General features: G+C 39.8%; 1 protein-coding gene across 3 annotated transcripts; it reads left to right on the top strand.

The window, feature by feature from the left end:
• Positions 1 to 4,768: 4,768 nt before the first annotated feature.
• LOC115172948 (calpain-1 catalytic subunit) lies at positions 4,769 to 22,495 on the top strand. Of its 3 annotated transcripts, XM_029730845.1 has the most exons (23): positions 4,769 to 4,845; positions 4,953 to 5,290; positions 6,850 to 7,105; positions 7,196 to 7,265; positions 8,173 to 8,291; positions 8,391 to 8,524; positions 8,610 to 8,784; positions 9,233 to 9,307; positions 11,225 to 11,310; positions 11,885 to 11,959; positions 12,105 to 12,265; positions 12,362 to 12,528; positions 12,883 to 12,894; positions 14,522 to 14,730; positions 16,582 to 16,621; positions 16,742 to 16,810; positions 17,104 to 17,161; positions 17,413 to 17,477; positions 19,449 to 19,517; positions 19,617 to 19,695; positions 19,933 to 20,049; positions 20,270 to 20,322; positions 21,169 to 22,495. In XM_029730845.1, the coding sequence occupies exons 3-23, from the start codon at positions 6,869 to 6,871 to the stop codon at positions 21,193 to 21,195; spliced, it is 2,097 nt and encodes a 698-aa protein (XP_029586705.1). In that variant the 5' UTR covers positions 4,769 to 4,845; positions 4,953 to 5,290; positions 6,850 to 6,868; the 3' UTR covers positions 21,196 to 22,495. The 3 variants fall into 3 exon arrangements, with proteins under 3 accessions (XP_029586705.1, XP_029586708.1, XP_029586707.1); XM_029730847.1 differs by having other exon boundaries at positions 4,818 to 5,290; XM_029730848.1 differs by lacking the exons at positions 20,270 to 20,322; positions 21,169 to 22,495 and having other exon boundaries at positions 19,636 to 19,695; positions 19,933 to 20,042.
• Positions 22,496 to 23,588: the final 1,093 nt, after the last annotated feature.

The following is a 23,588-nucleotide window of genomic DNA, read 5'->3' as shown; positions in this document are numbered from 1 at the left end:
TCTTTACATTTTGCCCTGTAATGAGCTAAAGCAATATGTTTAGCTATGTGGTTCTCAATCCTCTCCTCTGGACCCCCAGACATTTCACAACTGTATTGTAGCCCTCAACTAGCTCACCTGGTTAACCTAGGCAAGGGCTTGATGATTTGTTGAATCAGGTGTGCTAGCTCTGGAATAGATCAAATACATGGAAAGACTGTGGGGAGGTTTGAGAAGCACTGTAGTGTAATGAGATAAAGCCATATGTTTAACACTGTAGTATAATGAGATAAAGCCATATGTTTAACACTGTAGTGTAATGAGATAAAGCCATATGTTTAACACTGTAGTGTAATGAGATAAAGCCATATGTTTAACACTGTAGTGTAATGAGATAAAGCCATATGTTTAACACTGTAGTGTAATGAGATAAAGCCGTATGTTTAACACTGTAGTGTAATGAGATAAAGCCATATGTTTAACACTGTAGTGTAATGAGATAAAGCCATATGTTCAACACTGTAGTATAATGAGATAAAGCCATATGTTTAACACTGTAGTGTAATGAGATAAAGCCATATGTTTAACACTGTAGTGTAATGAGATAAAGCCATATGTTTAACACTAGTGTAATGAGATAAAGCCATATGTTTAACACTGTAGTGTAATGAGATAAAGCCATATGTTTAACACTGTAGTATAATGAGATAAAGGCATATGTTCAACACTGTAGTGTAATGACATAACATTTACATTTACGTCATTTAGCAGACGCTCTTATCCAGAGCGACTTACAAATTGGTGCATTCACCTTATGATAACCAGCGGAACAACCACTTTACAATAGTACATCTATATCTTTTTTTGGGGGGGGGGGGGGGGTTAGAAGGATTACTTAATCCTATCCCAGGTATTCCTTAAAGAGGTGGGGTTTCAGGTGTCTCCGGAAGGTGGTGATTGACTCCGCTGTCCTGGCGTCGTGAGGAAGCTTGTTCCACCATTGGGGTGCCAGAATAATATGCATTTATTTTAAGACAAATGGTTTTACTGTCCAGATCCATCTACATTTAAAATATCCAGACAATGTTTTCCTGTCTCCAGAGATGGTCAGGAAGAGCTGATCAATGTCAGATCACAATGATTATTTTGATCTTCTACACCTGTCTGCTAATGTGGTCACAATCGGGATTTAGACACAATCAGGACAAAGGATGCATGTTAGCACCAGGTATAAACAGAGCGTAAGAGTCATTGCAAAAACTCACATTCATTCACAGAGTTTACTGTCGGATTGGACTGTTCAACGGTGTGCTCTTGTGAAGAGAAGACATGTGTTCATCATGGGATGGGAGACTGTCACTGAGCTAATTCTGGATACATCAATTAGGGCCACCATGCTTCGACAGGACTCCAAGCTGAAGCCTTGTGTTTTCTTTGCATATCCTGTATTAAAAAAGTGGCACATAATAACATCATACAGACACCTCATTGCTCACCATCCAACCAGTGGTGTAGTGGAGGGTAAATGCAAGTAAACACAGTTTACCCACCAACTGTGTTATTTATTTATTTATTTTTGCATTGTTTGTAACTTATTTTTTTATTTATTTATTCTGTGCACAATGTTGCTGCTACCGTCTCTTATGACCGAAAATAACTTCTGGACATTTCACATTCTTATTTTTTTAGTTTTTTTTTTTTAACTGCATTGTTGGTTCAGGGCTTGTAAGTAAGCATTTCACTGTAAGGTTTACACCTGTTGTATTCGCCGCATGTGACAAATACAATTTGATTTAATATTGTTTTTACCACTACATCACTGACACCATCCCTATCCTTGTGTTCTCATCAGCATTCATGTCTCTCTGTTCAACCTCCTCCTGGTCATCAAGTATGTAACGAGTACGCTAGGAGTCGGGAAGCAAGTACAGGGAGTGAATTTAATAATAAATGAAACATAAGATACACGAGTAGCGTACAGACATAAAACACAGAAAAATAATCAATAACGTCTGGGGAATGAACCAAAGGGAGTGACAGATACAGGGGAAGGTAATCAGGAAGGTGATGGAGTCCAGGTGAGTCTCATGAGGCGCAGGTGCGTGTAACGATGGTGATAGGTGTGTGTAATAATGAGTGTAACCCTCTCACCAGGCTCGAATATGACTCTCACAATATTAACTTATGCAGAGTATCTCAGCAGCATGGGATGTTAGGTGAGAAGGACATCTCCAATAAGAATTCCTATTGTAAACTATCTAGGGTTATGACAATAGGGTATTAACTTCAGAATAAATGATTATAGGTTTTTGTTATTGAATCAGGATAGACCATCCCATGCATTAAATTAAGTTGAGACAATCAATGACTCCACCAACTCAATATACATAACGTTCCATATGTGTATTAAAACATTTTCAAACACAAATACATTTTCAGACACAACAAAAGAAATAGAAAATAATAAACCCCAATGAGTCCAAATTATTTCAAGTTCGCTTAAATAAACCGTTGGCGCGCGTTGGAGCTCAAAACATGATGACACCCAAAAATATCCTGAAGCACCTCACGTGGTGGTTACTCACTGCTTGGTAGATATTCCCTCAGCGAAGTATGGCAGTTCCATGCAGGTTTCCTCACAAAGTCCAAGGCAAGCACAGCTACCCATGCAGACAGTACTCCTTAGCCGTAACCGATATCCCCATGGCAACACGAACTCGTTAAGCTTCCCAAGCAATTATCTCCCAGTGTCACCCGATGCTAGGCTAACCTCAATGCTGACAAATACCACCACGACGAGACGGTAGCTTCAGTCTTTACTGAGTTTTAACAAAATTATAACAACTCTTTTATAAAATAAAACATGTATTTCCCTTCATATCCTAGTAGGTATGGGTTTTGTTCTAGTTCTGTCGTCTTCTTTTATCATTAATTTACCAACCGTCCTAAGGTAAAAACGTCCATCCTTTTCATCAACGTCTTTTTTCCCTCTTTTTTTTCCCCAGGCCTCCCGTTAACCAGGTCAACTCCCATTGGCCACAACTTAACGAGCGACCTTATTGGTCAAAACTTACAATTCAAAGTAAAACAAACTATTCACTTATACATTAAATAAATATTTCTTCAAAAGCATAATGCATTAACAACATTACAGTTTAGGAGCAATTCAATTATCTTTTAAATATATAACCAATTAATTATAACAAATAAACTCAATACCTGGTTCAAACAAGGGTATTACATGAGTAAACTGGCAACGTCGAGCCCCAGAGAGGGGGAGCAGGAGTAGACGAGACAGTACCCCCCTCCCTGACGCAGGACCAGGAGTGGGCCGGCCGCTTCTGATGAGGCACCTGAACCTGTAGAGCCGAATGAGGCATGGGAGCCTGACGAGCCGGATGAGGCATTGGAGCACAGACGCACGCGCGTGCCCGGTCTAGTCAGCATGTTACAGTCAAAAGGCTATAGCCTGTTATTGAACATGCAACTCCTGTAATGAAGCAGCTAATAAAATGTAATTTTCCAACATTTAACAAAATGCAAGAAAACACCTTTCTAAACAGCGCACCTAATGCGGTTCCATTTCTCCAATACAAAATGTAGAATGAGGGAGAATCTAACACCAACAGTGGAGGCTCTTCAGAGGAGGAAGGTGAGGACCATCCTCCTCAGTGAATTTTATAAAAAATAAAAATAGTGAAACATTCAAAAAGTTATAATTTTTAGATAAAACTAAACTATAATATATTCATGTCACCGAATTATTGATTAAAACACATTGTTTTGCGATATGAACTGACATGTTGTCCACCCAATCAAAGGATCAGAGAATGAATCTAGTACTCAAAGCATAAGCTACAGCTAGCTAGCACTGCAGTGCATAAAATGTGGTGAGCAGTTGACAATAGAAAGACAATAGTTCAACAGTTTTTAACAAATTTATTTATTTAAAAATTAAGAAGCAAGAAAGAGAGAGAGCTAGCTTTATTTATATGTTTCACTTTCACTTAGCTAGTGAATGCAGCTAGATAGTTAAGCCTACTCTAACACCCGGCTCAAACAGAGAAGGATGCTATGTTAGCTAGCTGGCTATGGTCAACAATGTAGGCTGTGTGTAGCGGTTAGCGGTTATGATATGAAGGTTTGGCTTGGAAATGGTTTTTCGCCTGGTCACAGACAGCTGTTGTGTTGTGCACTGAAGTCCACATGCGAAGGGAAAAGGTGAGAGGAGGAGAGCGAGTAGATGCGAGAAGGAATTATACAACAAGCAAAATGTTCATGCTGTTTGTATGTGGCTTATTAAATTTAACTGTGTGTGCGGGTGATCATGGGTGTATTCATTCCACTGATTCTGTTGACATTTTTTAAGCGGATGCGAACAAAGTTAAATGGGGATTAACATAACTGAATTTGTCCAATAGAAACTCTAGTTTGCAACTGTTGGATTAATGTCTACACCCTAGATCAGATAGATGCAGGCAACAGTGTGCAAGGTGGTATTGAATGTGTCACTGTCTGTCACCTTGATTAATAATACATTTGTCTCTAGACCTGTGCACTTACGTTGTAAACATTAATTCATAGGCTGGGTTGTAATAACCCCATGATGGGTATAGGGGAAAGTTGAGTATCACGCCTTAACTTATCAATGTTACGTTGAGCTGAGTGAATGGAATGGTGATAAGAGACATGTCTCACAGCCAAGAGCAATGTGTGGGCGGTGCTTGTACACACAATATTTTATAGCCAACCGTACAGTGCAATACGTCAGCAATTTCGGAAGCTAGCAGGTATATAAGATCATATCTTGAACTGAATTGGTTTACAGAAGGCTGAAAACCCAGAGTACAAAAGAGATATTCTAAGGTAAGAAACTTTAGATTAGATTACATCAACATAATTATCTCACCAGGGGGAAATCAATTTGGTCATGTTTTTAAAAATTAAAAAGTATATAATACATTTAAACGCAGAGACATACGAGCACAAACAACCGTATCGCTGCAAGACCAGACGCTACACCAGCTGCAGGACCAGACGCTACACCAGCTGCAGGACCAGACCCTACACTAGCTGCAGGACCAGACACTACACCAGCTGCAATAACAGACGCTACACCAGCTGCAGGACCAGACACTACACCAGCTGCAGGACCAGACACTACACCAGCTGCAGAACCAGACACTACACCAGCTGCAGGACCAGACACTACACCAGCTGCAGGACCAGACACTACACCAGCTGCAGGACCAGACACTACACCAGCTACAGGACCAGACCCTACACCAGCTACAGAACCAGACGCTAATAGGTATGTTATTAATGCTTTGTTATGTTTTTACAGTGCACAGGTGCATCAGACATGAACATTTTTGTTTTGCAATTATTGAATCAATTAAAATTGAAAAAAATGCTGTTTTATTTAACCTAGTTAGTATGATAGAAGGTCATATGGGTAACATTACCTAGTTAGTATGATAGAAGATCATGTGGGTAGCATTACCTAGTTAGTATGAAAGAGGATCATGACAGTAACATTACCTAGTTATTATGATAGAAAATCATGTGGGTAGCATTACCTAGTTATTATGATAGAAGATCATGTGGGTAGCATTACCTAGTTAGTATGAAAGAGGATCATGACAGTAACATTACCTAGTTATTATGATAGAAAATCATGTGGGTAGCATTACCTAGTTATTATGATAGAAGATCATGTGGGTAGCATTACCTAGTTATTATGATAGAAGATCATGTGGGTCGCATTACCTAGTTATTATGATAGAAGATAATGTGGGTAGCATTACCTAGTTAGTATGAAAGAGGATCATGACAGTAACATTACCTAGTTAGTATGATAAAGGATCATGTGGGTAGCATTACCTAGTTATTATGATAGAAGATCATGTGGGTAGAATTACCTAGTTATTATGATAGAAAATCATGTGGGTAGCATTACCTAGTTATTATGATAGACGATCATGTGGGTAGCATTACCTAGTTAGTATGATAGAGGATCATGTGGGTAACATTACCTAGTTAGTATGATAGAGGATCATGTGGGTAGCATTACCTGGTTAGTATGATAGAAGGTCATATGGGTAGCATTACCTAGTTAGTATGAAAGAGGATCATGTGGGTAACATTACCTGGTTAGTATGATAGAAGAAGATCATGTGGGTAACATTACCTAGTTAGTATGATAGAAGATCATGTGGGTAACATTACCTAGTTAGTATGAAAGAGGATCATGACAGCAGCATTACCTAGTTATTATGATAGAAGATCATGTGGGTAACATTACCTAGTTAGTATGATAGAAGATCATGTGGGTAGCATTACCTAGTTATTATGATAGAAGATCATGTGGGTAGCATTACCTAGTTATTATGATAGAAGATCATGTGGGTAGCATCACCTAGTTAGCTTTTGGAATCATAAGTCAAAGCCAAAGGAAATAGCCATCATTTCAATTCCTCAGATCGTCAATTGCCAACATTCCCTTCACTATCAATGAAGGGCCTGTGAAACCATTTCTAGTTTTGTATTATCTTTTCAAGGTGTCCAGGAGTATTACAGGTTTAACTGGTGAAGCTCCCTCCTGTACATATATGTTTTTCTACACGTTACCATGTTTCACTATTTTTTAATACAGTTTTGATTTGTATGTAAATATGTATTGCGTGAATAACACACTTTGCAAAACTATTGAAAGCAGCCTACAAAATGCTGAAGGATAGCCTTTTTAATAATACTATTGAATTTAGTAATTCACCATATCTGTTTGTTACGTGTCATCAACACTTCATGATGTTATTTATATGTCAGCTTCACCTGTTCATTCAGAGTTGTATTTCGCCCTGCTAACAGATCCTGAATACACTTCACCATGCCTCCTCCCGGTGTGTGTATGAGTATAATGCAAGAGCGCTACAAAGAAGATGGTGTTGGGAGCCTTGCCAACGCTGGGAAACACAGGAACCAAGACTTCAAGCAGCTGAAGCAATACTGTTTGGACAGGAGGGTGAGGTACATCGATGAGATGTTCCCACCAGACCACAACTCCATTGGTGAAGGGCTACTTTCCCCTGACGACATGGGTAGAGTGGTGTGGCTGAGACCAGCGGTATGTTCAAGTCTTTATTCAAATCTACACACATTATAATACATGTATAAATATTATTAATAGTTGTAACGTGTGTATTCGCTCTTCTAGAAAATTGCCCAAAATCCAGATTTCATCATTAGTGGATTTTCAAGGTTTGACTTTGGGCAAGGAAGTATTGGTAAGTGGATTTGGTTATAAGCAAGCTTCAACATATACTGAACAAAAATATAAACGCAACATGTATAGTGTAGGTCCCATGCTTAGGGGGCTGAAATAAAATATCCCAGAAATGTTCCATACGCACAAAAACCTTATTTCTCTCAAATTTTGTGCACAAATGTGTTTACATACCTGTTACTGAGCATTTTTCCTTTGCCAAGATAATCCATCCACCTGACAGATATGGCATATCAAGAAGCTGATTAAACAGCATAATCATTACACAGGTGCACCTTATGCTGGGGACAATAAAAGGCCACTCTAAAATGTGCAGTTTTGTCACACAACATAATTCCACAGATGTCTCAAGAGGGAGTGTGCAATTGTCATGCTGACTGCAGGAATGTCCACCAGAGCTGTTGCCAGAGAAATTAATGTTAATTTCTCTAACAAAGCCAACTCCAAAGTCATTTTAGAGAATTTGGCAGTATGTCCAACCGACCACACAACCGCAGACCACGTTTAACCACGCCAGTCCAGGACCTCCACATCTAACTTGTTTACCTGCGGGATCGTCTGAGACAAGCCACTCGGACAGCTGATGAAACTGAGGAGTATTTCAGTCTGTAATAAAGCTCTTTTGTCGGGAAAAACTCATTTTGATTGGCTGCGCCTGGCTCCTCAGTTGGTGGGCATATGCGGTCCCAGGCCTACCCATGGCTGCGCCCCTGCCAAATCATGTAAAATCCATTTATTAGGGCCTAATGAATTTATTTCAATTGACTGATTTCTTTATGTGAACTGTAACTCAGTAAAAAATAATTAAATGATTGCATGTTGCGTTTATATTTTTGTTCAGTATATTTCACACCATGCCCCTTGCAAATGTCATGATGTACTCAAATGTGTAATGTCTTTTTTTTTAGCAAATTGCTGGTTTCTTGCTTCCGTTGGGGCTTTGACATTCCAGATGCACATCCTGGAGCAAGTAGTACCACTAAAGCAGAGTTTTAAAGATGATTACTGCGGAATATTCCACTTCAGGGTAAATAACCTCACGCTCAGTACATTATCGTTGTGATGGACAGATGGACTATCCAAATAAAGCATGACCGAATCATTGTCCTCTCGTCCTGTCTTTCAGTTCTGGAGGTTTGGGAGGTGGGTGGACGTTGTGATCGATGACATGCTACCAACAGTTGACGGCAGGCTCATTTTCGTCCATTCGAAAACTCCCAATGAGTTTTGGCCCGCCTTGATGGAGAAAGCCTACGCCAAGTACGTGAGCCAAATCAGTTGGTTATAGGACAGTTTAACACCTCTTCATTGTCGACCTTAATGGCCTGTCTTCTTCTTCTGGCAGAGTGTGTGGCTCCTACGCAGACATGAATGCAGGGACCCCTTCAGAGGCTATGATGGACTTCACTGGAGGGGTTCACATCACATTCAAGCTCGCTGAAACGCCACCAAATCTGTGGGACCTCCTGTTCAGAGCTGCCAAGTTCAAGTCTCTGATGGGGTGTAACACCCCACAAGGGGTGAGCAGCACTACCATCCTCGGAAACACCATGTTGACCCTTTAGACAAATCAGTTAGTAGAGCAGAATAGTAGTGTCAGAAATTGTTTGGTTAGATTACTAGTTAGATATGACTGCATGGTCGGAACTAGATGCACAAGCATTTCGCTACACTCGCATTAACATCTGCTAACCATGTGTATGTGACAAATAAAAATTTGATTTGATTTGAGAAATGCATGTGTATCTCAAAGTTCATATAAATCATGCAATGATGTTAAGATCTGTGGTAATATGAGTTGTTAGGCATAGTTCAAGTTAAGATGTGTCATTTAATTTGTAAATAGAGAAGAGTCTGAATGGCTGTGTTCATATTCGGCCGTGTCATTATTTTGTAACCGAAACCTCTGTTCTGTTTATGATCCAATTACTTTACCTATAATACCAAATGATCTCCTGTCTCTTGTAGGAAACATCAGCGAATACGGTGGCACCCAACGGATTAGTGAGGGGTCATGCTTACACCATCACAGGAGTTCTACAGGTACTGTACGGAACAAACCAATAACAATCTGTGAGAAAAGCTTTGTAGCTGATATCCCTTGGCTATACGCACTCTATCCTTTAATGCCAAGAATAACCATTGCTTGGTTTGTCAGAATAGAGCCAAATGTATTTCGCTAGCAGCACACCACCCTACATCTCACTGCTGGCTTACTTCTGAAGCTAAGCAGGGTTGGTCCTGGCCAGTCCCTGGATGGGAGACCAGATGCTGCTAGAAGTGGTGTTGGAGGGCCAGTAGGAGGAACTCCTTTCCTCTTGTTAAAACATGTATATCCCAAGGTAGTAATTGCGCATGTTTCCCTGTGTAGGGTGCTGTAAAACGGACGTCTTTGGTCACTGAAAAGCCCATGGCAGTTATTGTAAGAGAAGGGGTGTTAACCCCGGGGTCCTGGCTAAGTTCCCTAATCATTATTCCCAGCTTCCATTTGGCTTGTTCATCCCGCCTCCTCTCCCCTGTAACTATTCCCCAGGTCGTTGCTGTAAATGAGAATGTGTTCTCAGTCAACTTACCTGGTTAAATAAATATATACAGTGCCAGTCAAAAGTTTTGATACACCTACTCATTCAAGGGTTTTTCTTTATTTTTACTATTTTCTACATTGTAGAATAATAGGGAAGACATCAAAACTAGGAAATAACACATATGGAATCATGTAGTAACCAAAAAAGGGTTAAACAAATCAAAATATATTGTGTGTGCAAAGCTGTCATCAAGGCAAAGGGTGGTTAATTTGAAGAATCTCAAATATAAAATATATTTTGATTTGTTTAACACTTTTTTGGTTACTACATGATTCCATATGTGATATATCATAGTTTTGATGTCTTCACTATTATTCTACAATGTAGAAAATAGTAAAAATAAAGAAAAACTCTTGAATGAGTAGGTGTGTCCATAAATGCAACATGCAATAATTTCAATTTTTTTACTGAGTTACAATTCATATAAGGAAATCAGTCAATTTAAATAAATTAAATTACCCCCTATTCAATGGATTTTACATGACTGGGCAGGGGTGCAGCCATGGGTGGGCCTGGGAGGGCATAAGCCCACCCACTTGGGAGCCATGCTCACCCATTGGCTGGTCTCAGATGACCCCGAAGGTGAAGAAGCTGGATGTGGAAGTCCTAGGCTGGCGTGGTTACACGTGGTCTGCGGTTGTGAGGCCGGTTGGACATACTGTCAAATTCTCTAAAACAACGATGGAGGCAGTTTATGGTAGAGAAATGAACATAAGTGCCAATTACACGCTCCCTCAAAACTTGGGACTTCTGTGGCATTGTGTTGTGTGACAAAACTGCACATTTTAGAGTGGCCTTTAATTGTCCCCCAGCACAAGGTGTACCTGTGTAATGATCATGCTGTTTTATCAGCTTCTTGATATGCCACACCTGTCAGGTGGATGGATCATCTTGGCAAAAGAGAAATGCTCACTAACAGGGATGTAAACACATTTGTGCACAAACATCTGAGGGAAATAAGCTTTTTGTGTGTGGAATATTTCTAGGATCTTTTATTTTAGCCCACGAAGCATGGGACCAACACTATACATGTTGCGTTTATATATTTGTTCAGTGTAAATTACAAGCTTGTTCAGTATATTTACTGTAGCTCTACCTGAAGGGAATTGGGAGAGGATTTGTGGTATAATTTCTACCGTGACCGAAAATGTATCCTATCCTTGTGTAGTGGAAATGAGTTGTCTTATTGTCTAGTGATGAGGTCGCCGCGACTTCAGAATCAGTGTCAGCCTTCAGCCCACAATGGAATTCCTCTTGGTCTAATGGTTTAAGATGCTGGTTTCTCCCATTGGGGACGCATGTTCATATCCAGCCCATTACATTTGTTTTCCTGCTCTGAGATTACAGCTGCTGTTCATGTTGGTTTCTCCCACAGATCATGAGCCAAGGCAGGCCAGTGAATCTCATCCGCCTCTTCAACCCCTGGGGTTATGGAGAGTGGAAGGGAGACTGGAGCGATAAGTAAGAAATAAATATTCACAATCAATAACTGTCCATTTGCTTATTGGATTGTTTCTCATTATGTGTAATTGTTCTGTTTTGCTATGGTCTACATACTTTGTCTATATACGGTATATTGTAGCCTGTACCATTTCACCAGGTGAAATTCCTGCTACAGGTAAAGGTATTTACCCTATTACAATATTAATAATAATACTTTTTAATGTATATATTTTGTTATTTTTTGTCGTCACAACATTAGCTATAACACTGTCAACATCACTGTTACATTTTCATGAATATCTTTACATGATAATGATCCTGACGCCAAATTTGAAAGTGGAATGGCTTTAGCTCTAATTGACTGTGACATGTATTCACATCCATTGGCTTCAACAGGTCTTTATGACATTTCGCTTGATCTCCCTTACCTTTTACATTGCTAGTATTCAGGAGTTACCCACCAGCAGCCAAAGGTGTTAAAGCTTTTACATTGTTATCTCTTGGCGACCGAGACTCTGTAGTAACTACCACTAAGTAACTAGGATCCTCACCCCAATCCGAACCATTGACATGATGTTTGTATTTCTATCAGGTCTTCCATGTGGAAAACAGTGAGTCCTGCCGATCGGAAGATGTATCTGTCAGTGGAGGAGGATGGGGAATTCTGGTAAACAATATAATGTAGAATTGTGTTTGCAGACCATGTCAATATTTTGTTGCAAGTGACTAACACATACAGTACAGTGGTCAGAATGCATCTATACCCATATTTGCATTCACACCAATTCACAATTTTCGTTTTGTCTTCTCAGGATGACAATGGAAAACTTTTGTCAGCACTTCTCAGATGTGACTATCTGCTGTCTGTGCCCTGATTTTCTTGACGGCAACTCTGAAGGTCATTGGACGCCTTCTTTCCATGATGGCAGATGGGTCGCAGGGACCACTGCTGGTGGTTGCCTTCAATTCCGAGGTAAATCTTTTTTTGATTGACACGGAATTCTACGCAGTTCATGATGACATTTACTGAAACTACAAGTCAAAATATCCATATTGTCTCGTCTCCCAGACAGTTTCTGGACCAATCCCCAGTATCGAGTGAAGATTGAGGGATTTGACATGGACTTCTCTGAGACACAGGGGGACAACAACATGCTTGTGTCTCTGATGCAGAAGCCAGACAAGAGAAACCGACGCCTGGTCAAAAGTGTCCACATGGGCATCATCATCTTCGAGGTCAGTCCACACCTTATATTATTGCTGTATAGTTTAACTCAACTGTTATCCATAGATAAACATTCAAAGATATGATCCAGACACATCTCACAGATTGAAGCAAACATACGTGCTTCCTCAGAGGATTGTGTTACAGATAGTACTGTTATGGTGGCATAAACTGTCATATCAGCAGTGGAGATCTCTTTGTAAGTTCCTCCTATGTTAATGCTGTGATGGGATTGCCAGTGCTCAGTTTTCAATGCAAATATGCCCATTTGCAAACCTACATGTATTATATTCCAGAAGAAGAAATTCAACAAATATGCTATTGTGGCTGCTTTTTAATTGTCTTTTGTTTTACCTTTCTAACAGGTACCTGCCCAAGTAAGTAACTTTAACACATAATTTTCACAAATACAGAATTAAGAAAATAATGTGTTGCTCTAGCTAGGACTCCTGAGTGGTGCAGTGGTCTAAGGCACTGCATCTCAGTGCAAGAGCTGTCACTATAGTACCTGGTTTGAATCCAGGGCTTATCACATCCACCTGTGATTGAGAGTCCCATAGGCAGTGCACAATTGGCCAAGTGTTGTTTGGGTTTGGCCGGAGTAGGCCGTCATTGTAAATAAGAATTTGTTCTTAACTGACTTGCCAAGTTAAATAAAGGTTAAAGTCCTTGTTAGCGAGCCGCGATGGTGGCACTGTATTATCCTCAAAGCGGGCAAAGAAGGTATTTCGTTTGTCTTAAAGCGTGGTGTCCGTGACGTGACGTGGCTGGTTTTCTTTTTGTAGTCCGCTGTTTCCTGTAGACCCTGCCACATACGTCTCGTGTCTGAGCCGTTGAATTGCGACTTCACCTTGTCCCTGTACCGACATTTCGCTTATTTGATTGCCTCGCGGAGGGAATAACTACACTGTTTATATTCGGCCATATTTCCAGACCTCTTTCCATGGTTAAATGCGATGGTTAGCGCTTTCAGTTTTGCGCGAATGCAGCCATCCGTCCACGGTTTCTGGTTAGGGTAGGTTTTACTAGTCACAGTGGGTACAACATCTCCAATACACTTCTTTATAAACTCACTCACCGAGTCAGCGTGTTGGTCGATGTTGTAGTCTGAGGCTGACCGGAACATATTCCAGTCTGCGTGATCAAAACAGTCTTGAAGCGTGTCTTCCGATTGGCCAGACCAACGTTGAATGTTTCTCGTCACTGGTACATCCTGTTTGAGTTTCTGCCTATGCCTCGCAAAAAAAGGCAGACATTGGATATCCCTTTGAACATGGTGAAGTTATTAATTACACTTTGGATAATGTATCAATACACCCAGTCACTACAAAGATACAGGTGTCCTTCCTAACTCAGTTGCCATGGCTAATGGTGACTTTAAAACAGTTACATAGTTTAATGGCTGTGATAGGAGAAAACTCCAAATGGATCAACATTGTATTTACAGTCCCTGGATTGAATCCAGCCTGTATCACATCCGACCATGGATGTGCAATGCCCATTTTTTTGGTATTTGAGGGCATTGGTCAGGTTGTTGAGTAGTAGTTTTAGAAACTCTGTTGGCCCCGGATGAGAAGAACAGGCAGGGGAAACACTGCAGGTGCCTACTGGTATGTAGTGCAGCCACACAGACAGTCTTTTCCGTCATACCACTCCTGTTAATTAAGATTTTCTGTCCCTACCTCTGATGAAGTTCAGGATGTGCAGGTGTTGGTCTCCCTTTCTGAATTAGCCTACACCAAGTTTTCGCTTGGAAATCCAACTTAGAAAATTGTTTGAGGTGCTGTATAATGTCCATTTTGTCAGGTTGTTTTTGCTTGTTAGCTAGCTAGCCTCTTTAACTCAGTTCAAGGGATGCACACGCCAAATTATGCAGACACGCCCAAATAAGCAGTGCAAAGGGCAGAAGGGGAAGTTCCTGCCTCCTCCTTAATTTTTTTGTGATCTCAGTTCAAAGGACAGAAGGGGAAGTTTCCTGCCTCCTTCATTTTATTGTGATCTCAGTTCAAAGGACAGAGGGGGAAGTTTCCTGCCTCCTTCTTCAAAACCAATGCACCTGTCGCCCAAACCAAGAACTTCCTGAATGCTCGGACAGTGATGCTCTTATGCAGGCTGAAACCTGGCGAATATCTGATTGTGCCATCATCCTTCAAACCCAATGAAACCGCTTCCTTCATCCTGTCCATCCTCTCCAAGGCGGAGACGCACATCCAGTAAGCACAGTCCCCCGTTTCCTAATTAATATTAACCATTAACATCCATATCACTGATTAAAAAAAATATATATATATAATTTCTTACCTGTGACATTACTTAAAGGAATTGTTCATCCAAGTTATAAAATACTAATATCAGGGATATTGACTTGTAATAAACCAAAGCATGGATTGCTATTTTACCTTGTCCATAGACTTCTTACATGGTAAGGAAACCAATATGTAATTTTGTAACTTGGGTGAACTAATACCTTTAAGTAATTTCACAGGTAAGGAATTATATTTATATATATTTTTACAATCAGTGATAGGGATGTTAACGGTTAATCTGTTAGTCACTGAAAATGCATTTGACCGGTCATGTTTATTGGTCTATAGGTTAATTTTCATAATTTTGTAGAATTAAATTGGCCGGTGTGTATTTTTCATTAGTCGTCATGTATCTTATTTATCACAGCACACAACATACAGAGCCTAGTTTGCGGAGCGGAATGGCTCATCACCTGTTAAAAAAAAAGCTGCTATTGTAGTGAAACGTCCCAGTAGACACACACTGGTTGAATCAACGTTGTTTTCACGTAATTTCAATGATAATTAAGTTGAACCAACGTGGAATAGACTTTGAATTGATGTCTGTGCCCAGTGGGATTCTTTTTGTGCAACAAATAACAATTATAAATGCGTGTTAAAAACTATTTTGACGGCCACTATTAAAAATAGCTATTTTTTTATTTCTCAATCTCAACTCGTAATTAACATGTGCCTCCCATTCACCATTCGAGTGCATATAATGCTATAGTCAAAGGTAGGCAGGCTGTCAGCGCGTCACCCACAACTTTGCGATGTGAGCTTGGGGCAGTACATCAGCCTGAAACTACGACATTCTGTCAGACGGTTATTGTCATGTAAAAGTCTGCAGGTCTCATAGTAATTGACTGTTAATTAACAAACACGTTGAACATCTCCAGGCCTCCACGCATACAAGCCGCTGATGCTTGATTTTGGAGCAACTACATTTTGAAAAATCGAATAAATCAATTCAATACACACCATCACAATACATATTTTATTTATTTTAAGTAGGTCTAAAGAAACATTATGATATGAACAAAATGTATTTCAGAAGAACAGAATATGAGTTGGCCTACTGCATGTTATTTGGCTATGCGCATTGCCATAGGCTGTCGGTTTGCCATTATTTTATATTATATGATTTTTATTGTTAATTTTGCTGCCGACTAACCGACAGATTAACCGATCAACAAACGGTAAAAAAAAAAATCAAAACAGTATGGAACAAAGCTGAAGTTGTTTTTGCTCTAAAGTCATCAATAGTCTATAGTTGCATCATGCAGCCCATATATGTTTGGATTTCTAAGACATTCTGAGGTTTGTATCATTCACAACTAAAGTTGCTAAATAACTCAAAATGTAGCATATGGACCTACTTTATTTCAAATGATCACTTTTGTGCTGAACATAGGCACTTCTTATTCTCACTCGCCCAGAAATGGGAAAAATATCCTTTCTATTTTATTCTATTTTATTCAGTTAAGTTCAATTCTATTCTTCTGACGATCCCTGACTACGATCCCTAGTCAGTGATCGTAGACGATATTAAAGCCGGGATTCAATCGAGTATGTCGATAATGCACCATGTGAAAGTAATTTCCAATTGAGCTGACATCTGCAGCGTTTTACCCTGAATGCAATCTCCGGGAACGTGATAACAGTACCTTTAAAAGCTGCATTGTGGGGAACCCGAGACGAGCTTGAATCGTGTATTTAGTCTCACTATAATGTATATATTTCTAACAGAATCTAAACAGTCTTCATTTTTTTTCTTAGTGAAAATTCCAATGACCAAGATATGGAGGAAACCCCAAAGGTATTTTAAGGCAAAGAGTATTTCATCCGTCATATTTGAGTTGATGTTTTTCTATCTCTCTGGTGTTGCTTTTTTATCTTCCTTTCTTGATATCTTATAAGAATATATTTAATTTTTTAGCTCACACCTACCGACAATAGAGAAGATATGGGCAACAAACGAACTCTATTTCGGGAATATTCTGATCAGGCAAGTTCAGAGTTTATTTGATTTCAACACAAAACGAAGAATTACAATATAGCAGATGCTCTTATGCACAGCAATTTACAGTATTTCCATGTTTTTTTTGTGCTGGTCCCCCGTGGGAATCGAACCCACAAATCTCTCATTGCAAGAGCTATGCTCTAGCTAATGAACCACACCGCAAAATTAAAACACACAACCATGTGTGTTTACCATTTGAGAATATTACTAGTTTCTAACAATCTTTAAACTATTTTTAAAAAAAAATCAATAACACAAATTCTGTTTTCACTGAAAAGTTTGAGGAGGTGGATGCTGAACAGCTTCAGAGAAGTCTGGATGAAAATCTCCTCCAAGGTATGTAGAGAAGAAATCAATTATCATCTGGAGATTCCAAGTGCATGATGACCAAATGTAGGAGATTGAACAGAGAGACATGAATGCTGATGAGAGATCACAAGGATAGGGACGGTGTCAGTGATGTAGTGGTAAAAACAATAGTTGGGTAAACTGTGTTTACTTGCGTTTACCCTCCACTACACCACTGGTTGGATGGTGAGCAATGAGGTGTCTGTATGATGTTTTTACGTGCCACTTTTTTTATACAGGATATGCAAAGAAAACACAAGGCTTCAGCTTGGAGTCCTGTCGAAGCATGGTGGCCCTAATGGATGTATCCAGAATAAGCTCAGAATAAGTCTCCCATCCCATGATGAACACATGTCTTCTCTTGTGAAACACCCTGAACAGTACTTTACAAGAGCACACTGTTGAACACTCCAATCCGACAGTATAATCTGTGAATGTAGAAGTTTTTGCAATGACTCTTAATAAGACCTGTTTATACCTAGTGCTGACATCTATCCTTTGTTCTGATTGTGTCTACATCCCGATTGTGACCACATTAGCAGACAGGTGTAGAAGATGAAAATAATCATTGTGATCTGATATTGATCAGATCTTCCTGACCTTCTCCGGAGACAGGCAAACTTTGTCTGGATATTTTAAATGTAGATGGATCTGGACAGTAAAACCATTTGTATCATTATTATCTCGCATTCTAAAATTGTTGACAGGTGGCACCATCAATGTGTCTTAAAATAAGTAAATGCATATAATTTTGAAGGAATTTCCATAAAATAATTTGCATACAAGGAGGGACCAGGAAATCTGGTCACAATGTGAACACAGTGGATGGATTAGAGACACATTTTAATACCATGTGTAGACGCATATCTAAAAATGTGGGCACAATCAGAATGTGGACAACATCAAGACCAAGATTTGCATGTTAGCACCCGGTATAAAAATATATATATAAAAAATGTCACCCTTATTTTACTAGGTAAGTTGACTGAGAACACGTTCTCATTTACAGAAATGACCTAGGGAATAGTTACAGGGGAGAGGAGGGGGGTGAATGAGACAATTGTAAGCTGGGGATGATTAGGTGGCCATGATGGTATGAGGGCCAGATTGGGAATTTAGCCAGGACACCAGGGTTAACACCTCTACTCTTACTATAAATAACATGGGATCTTTAGTGACCACAGATAGTCAGGACACCCATTTAATGTCCCATCCAAAAGACAGCACCCTACACAGGGCAATGTCCCCAATCACTGCCCTGGAGTATTGGGGCATATATATATATTTTGGACCAGAAGAAAGGGGGCCTCCTACTGGCCCTTCAACATCACTTCCAGCAGCATCTCCCAACCAGGGACCAACCAGAACAAACCCTGTTTAGTTCCAGAAGCAAGCCAGCAGTGCGATGTAGGGTGGTATGCTGCTGGCCCCCAAAAAATACTTTATGTTAAATGTTCATATAATCTGAACACTAGTTTACAATCCTAGCAACAAACTGAATTGGAGAGGGAAAAGACAGCAAATATAGTTCCACCAACATAAAACAGACCACATAGCTAAACATATGGCTTTATCTCATTACACTACAGTGTTAAACATATGGCTTTATCTCATTATACTACAGTGTTGAACATATGGCTTTATCTCATTATACTACAGTGTTAAACATATGGCTTTATCTCATTATACTACAGTGTTGAACATATGGCTTTATCTCATTATACTACAGTGTTAAACATATGGCTTTATCTCATTATACTACAGTACTAAACATATGGCTTTATCTCATTACACTACAGTGTTAAACATATGGCTTTATCTCATTACACTACAGTGTTAAACATATGGCTTTATCTCATTACACTACAGTGTTAAACATATGGCTTTATCTCATTACACTACAGTGTTAAACATATGGCTTTATCTCATTACACTACAGTGTTAAACATATGGCTTTATCTCATTATACTACAGTGCTAAACATATGGCTTTATCTCATTATACTACAGTGCTTCTCAAACCTCCCCACTGTCGTTCCATGTATTTGATCTATTCCAGAGCTAGCACACCTAATTCAACAAATCATCAAGCCCTTGCCTAGGTTAACCAGGTGAGCTAGTTGAGGGATACAATACTGTTGTGAAATGTCTGGGTGTCCAGAGGAGAGGATTGAGAACCACATAGCTAAACATATTGCTTTAGCTCATTACAGGGCAAAATGTAAAGACATATCATTTTCTGCCTTTGGAGATTCCCTTAACCTTTCCATCTCCAGACATCAATCACTGGAAGACTGAACAGTGATGAATTTCTACGTCTATGGAGAAAAGTTACCATGTACAAGGTAAATTAATTAGCATGTCTGTTGAAAAAAAGGGAAAACAACTATATAATTACTAATTCATGTACAAATGACCTGAAAATATTTTGTTACATCGTCCAGGATATCTTCTTCTGTTCAGATGTGGACCGTTCTGGAATGTTGTCATCGAGTCAACTGAGGAACGCAATCATGGCTTCAGGTACCTTTTGGCTAGACCAACAAACAGGGCCTGCTACTGACCCGATATCACAGTACCTGCTTACAGTGCCTAATGTAAAATCAGCTCATTGACATCAGTACATGATTGAAGAGTCAATTAGCAGGACCAGATGGATTAAAGTTACCTCTTCCGTTACGACTAAACAGCAGTCCATTTGATGCATAATACCTGTGAAATACCTGTAAAATAGTGGTGAGGCCTGTCTCTCCTCCACAGGGATCAGGCTGAGTGATAACCTGTTGAACCTGATTGCTCTGCGCTACGGTGGATCTTCTGGAAACATCAGCCTGGAGAGTTTCATCAGCCTCGTCTTGCGCATGGACCGCATGGCCAGTAAGTCCACAACTGGACCACTTTCATTTCAGAGGCTTTTTTATTTTCCATTTCTGGATTTGTCGTGTTTATAGTTAGAGGAATAGCTCAGAAGACAATATATAATTCTACTTTTTCAATGTTTATTAGCGGAACTTAAAGGATACTCTTTTTTAAAAATGACTTTGTTTGTCTGTTTAATCTAAATAGCAAACAATGTCATTCATGCTCCTCTCAACAGAAATATTCAGAGAACTCAATAATGGAGGGGCCATATCTCTTCGAGACAATGAGGTAAAGACCAGTTCATAAAATATCAGGAGTTTTCAACTCTGGCCCTGCAGTACTAGGTGTGCAGGCTTTATCTCCAGCCCTGCAGTACTAGGTGTGAAGGCTTTATCTCCAGCCCTGCAGTACTAGGTGTGAAGGCTTTATCTCCAGCCCTGCAGTACTAGTTGTGCAGGCTTTATCTCCAGCCCTGCAGTACTAGTTGTGCAGGCTTTAGCTCCAGCCCTGCAGTATTAGTTGTGCAGGCTTTAGCTCCAGCCCTGCAGTACTAGTAGTGCAGGCTTTATCTCCAGCCCTGCAGTACTAGTAGTGCAGGCTTTAGCTCCAGCCCTGCAGTACTAGTTGTGCAGGCTTTATCTCCAGCCCTGCAGTACTAGTAGTGCAGGCTTTATCTCCAGCCCTGCAGTACTAGTTGTGCAGGCTTTAGCTCCAGCCCTGCAGTACTAGTTGTGAAGTCTTTCTCTCCAACCCTGCAGTAACACACCTGATTCAGTGAATCATTACCCAGACTAAAGACTATGATTGGTTGAACATTTGAATCAGGTGTGTTAGTGCTGGGCTGCGCTCGGCTGGAATAAAAGCCTAATGCCCTAAAGCCTTGCTTCTTTTGATGTCAGACATCATAAAACTCTATGTTAACCAAAGGTCACTTGTGTTTAGGCAGTATTTTCTTATCTAAACGGGCACCCAACAAGTACGTGATTACACTGTCTGCTGGATTAAACTGTCTGATATGCAGTTATCCAGAGCAACTTCAATATGTTAAGATGTCATTTCACTGTTTCAATTTTATATGACTAATGAATTGTGTTATTACTCAAATCTCAACACAGTTATTTATTCATTTTTCAGTGGATGTACATCACTATGTATGCATAAACTACAGACCAAAGGGGATTGTCAGAAGACTTCAATTAGAATCGTAAGATTAGAAAAAGTGCTACGGTGGTGCTTTGCTGGACAAACCCTACATTTTCCTGGGTATTTCATTGCACTTCAACTTGATAAAGAGTATCTTGATTAATCCCACAGCCCCTTCTTTGCACTAACACTTGTCTTACTACTTCTGACTTTGCTGATAGTTACTTAATTGAGGGAAAATGGTCTTACTATGACTGTGATGTGTATTGTGTTACCGAGCCATCTTAACATGGATGCATCAACTATAAAGTCGATCTGGATGAGAGCGTCTGCTATATGATTAAAATGTAAATGATTTAAAGCTGCTGCAGTTTAAAGACAGTGATCAAGATGGGTTGTGAGTAAATGACACTACTCTGTAAATGGACTGGTTTATAGGCTATAAAACATTACAGGTTACATCCTGGTACTTTACATTTACTTTTCTATATACCGTATCCATGTGGGGATTTATTCATGTTTTTGGTTATTTTCTTGATTCCTGGTTTAAGTGCAGAACAAATCAGGTGCTGTCGTTTGTTCACATAACAGAATGCAGTATGATACATCTCACGTAGTAGAGAAAACTTCTATCCATGAAGAATCAGATTGAACCTAGTGTTTTTCTATGAGGGTCAGACGTTGACATCAGTCTTCCATCCAGCATACACAGCACATGTTCTAGTCCAGTGGTATTAAATTGTTTTCAGCGGGGACCCCATTTTTTTCCTCTAGAATTTCTGAGGACCCCAATTTTTTTTTTTTTACATTTTCTCACAAACCGACCTCACCCCAAATCGCATGACAACCTTAAAATCTCGAAATTGATTTTATTACATAAAACAAATGTACCTTCAATTAATTGAGCACCAATGATATACCTGCATTTGATTAATTTGAAGAAAAATATGAATAAATGATCTATTCAATACATGTCTCAGAAGTTACAGCATGATTACAATTTAAAGGCAATGTTTCTGCATTAGTAGAGACTGCCTCCACGGTAAACACAATCTTATGCAATGTTCCAATAACACATATATAGACATACTTGTGATAATTACATACAAGAGTGATACAATGTTTGATGCTAAACAAGATTGATTAAATACATGATTAACACTTGATTGGCTAAATAAAATATATGTAAAAAAATAAGTAGTACATGTTTTAACAATTCTAAAAGAAAGACATTATTAGTGTCAGAAGATGATAACGTTAGGTCCCCACTATGGTCACATCATCTGGTCACATCTCATCTGGTCACATCTCATCTGGTCACATCTCATCTGGTCACATCTCATCTGGTCACATCATCTGGTCAAATCATCTGGTCACATCATCTGGTCACATCTCATCTGGTCACATCTCATCTGGTCACATCTCATCTGGTCACACTGTGGTCACATCATCTGGTCACATCATCTGGTCACATCTCATCTGGTCACATCTCATCTGGTCACATCATCTGGTCATATCATCTGGTCACATCTCATCTGGTCACATCTCATCTGGTCACATCTCATCTGGTCACATCATCTGGTCACATCATCTGGTCACATCATCTGGTCACATCATCTGGTCACATCTCATCTGGTCACATCTCATCTGGTCACATCATCTGGTCACATCATCTGGTCACATCATCTGGTCACATCATCTGGTCACATCATCTGGTCACATCTCATCTGGTCACATCTCATCTGGTCACATCTCATCTGGTCACATCATCTGGTCACATCATCTGGTCACATCATCTGGTCACATCTCATCTGGTCACATCTCATCTGGTCACATCATCTGGTCACATCATCTGGTCACATCATCTGGTCACATCTCATCTGGTCACATCTCATCTGGTCACATCTCATCTGGTCACACTGTGGTCACATCATCTGGTCACATCTCATCTGGTCACACTGTGGTCACATCATCTGGTCACATCATCTGGTCACATCTCATCTGGTCACATCATCTGGTCACATCTCATCTGGTCACATCTCATCTGGTCACACTGTGGTCACATCATCTGGTCACATCATCTGGTCACATCTCATCTGGTCACATCTCATCTGGTCACATCTCATCTGGTCACATCTCATCTGGTCACACTGTGGTCACATCATCTGGTCACATCTCATCTGGTCACACTGTGGTCACATCATCTGGTCACATCTCATCTGGTCACACTGTGGTCACATCATCTGGTCACATCTCATCTGGTCACATCATCTGGTCACATCTCTTCTGGTCACATCTCATCTGGTCACACTGTGGTCACACTATCTGTGAGGGGAAATCATTTTGAGACTCTTTAACATATATGTGCAAAGTTTTAGACTGATCCAATGAACCATTGCATGTAGATTCAA

Source organism: Salmo trutta, chromosome 33 (assembly GCF_901001165.1).
Source record: "Salmo trutta chromosome 33, fSalTru1.1, whole genome shotgun sequence".
Classification (NCBI taxonomy): domain Eukaryota; kingdom Metazoa; phylum Chordata; class Actinopteri; order Salmoniformes; family Salmonidae; genus Salmo; species Salmo trutta.
The sequence above is the reverse complement of the archived record's forward strand: the minus strand, read 5'-3'. Positions and strand labels throughout refer to the sequence as shown.

Excerpts from the sequence above, each read along its gene's own strand:
- LOC115172948 (XM_029730845.1), top strand. The coding sequence starts at position 6,869 with ATGCCTCCTCCCGGTGTGTGTATGAGTATAATGCAAGAGCGCTACAAA. Across the intron at positions 8,785-9,232 it reads GGTGTAACACCCCACAAGGG|GAAACATCAGCGAATACGGT; the intron begins GTGAGCAGCACT and ends TGTCTCTTGTAG. Across the intron at positions 14,731-16,581 it reads AAGGCGGAGACGCACATCCA|TGAAAATTCCAATGACCAAG; the intron begins GTAAGCACAGTC and ends TTTTTTTCTTAG.